The following is a 2500-nucleotide window of genomic DNA, read 5'->3' as shown; positions in this document are numbered from 1 at the left end:
CTGTCTCTCTCTCTGTCTCTGTCCCTTTGTCTCTCTCTGTCTCTTTGTCTCTCTCTCTCTGTCTCTGTCTCTGTCTCTCTCTGTGTAAAGTTTTCAGGTGATCTCAGAAGCAGGCTGCAGGACAGTTATGGGGTTTTCTGCAGTCATCACACAGAGGCGGTGAATTTCTACAAAGACCAGCTGCAGAACAATAAGAAGTTTCAGAGTCTGATCCGAGTGAGTGACGTGCAATTTCAGCTCATTAATATTCATGACCTGCTTTTATCTCCACCTCCTGTTGTAGGACACACAGTAACGTGTGTGTGTGTGTGTGTAGAGAATCGGTCAGTTGTCTATCGTGAGGAGGCTGGGAATTCCTGAGGGGATTCTGCTCATCACACAACGCATCACCAAGTACCCCGTCCTGGTGGAGCGCATCATCAAAAATACTGAAGGTGAAGAATCCCATTACCTTCTGTTCTTCTGGTCTCCTTCCTAGGAATGGTTATTATTACACTGTTACACCATCACTTGTCATCACACAGTAAGATCTACACACTACCATCTAGCTAATACTGTCAATACGTAAATAATCAACAGATCATTTATCCAGAGCTTTGTAATCCTCGACGCCGTAATCCTCCAAACCATAATCCTCGACGGCGTAATACTCAATACCGTTATCCCACACTGTAATCAGAATAGAGAAGGTTACACACTTTGCTGCCTCCACATGTTGCAAGAGGTAGTAGATAATAATCTGGTGAGGTGTGTAATCTCAGATCCCACACTAATCAGAACACCTGTACTGGTTCATGTGTGTAGCGGGGACTCCGGAGCACCAGGATCTGCTAAACGCTCTGGAGTGCATTAAGGACACCATCTTCACCGTGGACATGCAGGTCCATCAGTTCGAGCAGCTGCGGGAAATTGCCGCTCACTTCGATCCCAAGTCCTACAGCACGATGAACAACGGAAAGATCTTCCGCAAAGACGACCTGCTACGGAACAACAGGAGGCTGCTGAGAGAGGGAGTGCTGACCTGGAGACCTCAAAACAGGTCCAAAGGTAGGAGAATAACCATGTCTGATCTCTTAGAACTCAGGGATACTGCAAAATATATACATCCAGAATAGAGATCAGATCCTTATGTTCCTGAGATCAGCATGCTGCCTCCTGGCTGACACTGCCCTCATCTCATGCTGCCCCCTGCTGGCCTATCAGCATGTGTGCGTGTGTGAACTGATAATGACTGAGTGTGTGTGTGTGTGTGTGTGTGTGTGTGTGTGTGTGTGTGTGTGTGTGTGTGTGTGTGTGTGTGTGTGTGTGTGTGTTGCAGCGGTGGACGTCCTCATGGTTCTACTGCCTGATTATCTGCTGCTGCTGCAGGAGAAAGATCAGAAACACATATTTGCTTCTCTGGTAAGACACACACACACACACACACACACACACACACACACACACACATACACTTCTGCACTTTCTGATGTGTTTATGGTGTGTGTGTGTGTGTTAGGATGGGAAGCCTGCTGTTCTTCCTCTGCAAAAGCTGATTGTGAGAGAAGCAGCTCACAGTGACCGAGCCATGTTTCTGATCTCAGCGTCTGATGTAAAAGCCGTTCTGTACGAGTTCCAAACGTCAACAGCTGAAGAGAGAAGCAGCTGGAGACGGCAGATCTGGGACACTATAGAGACGTGATGACACATTATATTATTAATAATCATCATAAATGTTATTCAGTATTTTAGTAATAAACTTATAATAATAATCATATGTTTATAGATTTGCTCACCTGTCTTTCTTTCACCTGTCCTTCAGATGTCCACATGTGGAGGAGGAGCTCATGGAGAATGAAGACGTTTATTCTGATAAACTCAGAGAAGCTCATGGTAACATTAATCACCTCCAGCACACTTCTAAACACTCAGCATGTATAGTGTCTAAGACTTTGTGTGTGTGTGTGTGTGTGTGTGTGTGTAGACCAGCTGTGTGAAAAAGATTCTCAGATTGAGGAGATCCTCAGGCAGAAGCTTCAAATATTTTCTGAAATCTCAGAGGAGAACTCGAGTACAGTGAGACACCTGCTGCTGAGAGGCGCTGCTACTGAGCTCCTGCAGGGGGAGCTGCTGATTAACAACGCCATCATACAGGGTACTAAAACACACACACACCACACACACACTTTCACACATGATCACGTTCACACAAAAACATTCTGTGGAAAAGTTCAGACATTTTATTTAGGAGAAAATATCAACCAAAGTGATTAATCCAATGTTCTAAAGGGAATAACAGTGTGTGTGTGTGTGTGTGTGTGTGTGTGTGTGTGTGTGTGTTCCAGCTGAGAGTTTACAGATGCAGTTGATGGGTGAAGAGATGTTTTTTCTTCCTCCATCTGGAGAGAGCAACATCGAGCCACAAAGAAGATCACAGACTCTACCTGCCTTTCACAGGATGACCAAAAGTCTGGATTATTAATACACATCATTCACACTCACACAGTATCCAGTTACACTT

The 2500-nt window shown here is 45.0% G+C and overlaps 2 protein-coding genes across 5 annotated transcripts in view; one reads left to right on the top strand and one right to left on the bottom strand.

Annotated features, from left to right (window-relative positions):
* myadmb (myeloid associated differentiation marker b) overlaps window positions 1–1243 on the bottom strand; it is a 99827-nt gene extending 98584 nt beyond the window's left edge. The window contains exon 1 of the mRNA XM_083540921.1: window positions 1232–1243. The gene's annotated coding sequence lies outside the window, so the exon portion shown is untranslated. The remainder of the gene's footprint in view (window positions 1–1231) is intronic.
* Window positions 1–2500, top strand: part of arhgef18a (rho/rac guanine nucleotide exchange factor (GEF) 18a) — a 37758-nt gene that overhangs the window by 32512 nt on the left and 2746 nt on the right. For all 4 annotated transcript variants that reach the window (XM_083540908.1, XM_083540909.1, XM_083540910.1 and 1 more), the window contains 8 exons: window positions 91–216; window positions 317–434; window positions 805–1047; window positions 1319–1401; window positions 1499–1677; window positions 1802–1872; window positions 1964–2134; window positions 2325–2447. In XM_083540908.1, the coding sequence (XP_083397034.1) occupies window positions 91–216; window positions 317–434; window positions 805–1047; window positions 1319–1401; window positions 1499–1677; window positions 1802–1872; window positions 1964–2134; window positions 2325–2447 (1114 nt within the window). The remainder of the gene's footprint in view (window positions 1–90; window positions 217–316; window positions 435–804; window positions 1048–1318; window positions 1402–1498; window positions 1678–1801; window positions 1873–1963; window positions 2135–2324; window positions 2448–2500) is intronic.

Source organism: Silurus aristotelis, assembly GCF_946808225.1.
Source record: "Silurus aristotelis genome assembly, chromosome: 5".
NCBI classification, from domain to species: Eukaryota; Metazoa; Chordata; class Actinopteri; order Siluriformes; family Siluridae; genus Silurus; species Silurus aristotelis.
The sequence above is the reverse complement of the archived record's forward strand: the minus strand, read 5'-3'. Positions and strand labels throughout refer to the sequence as shown.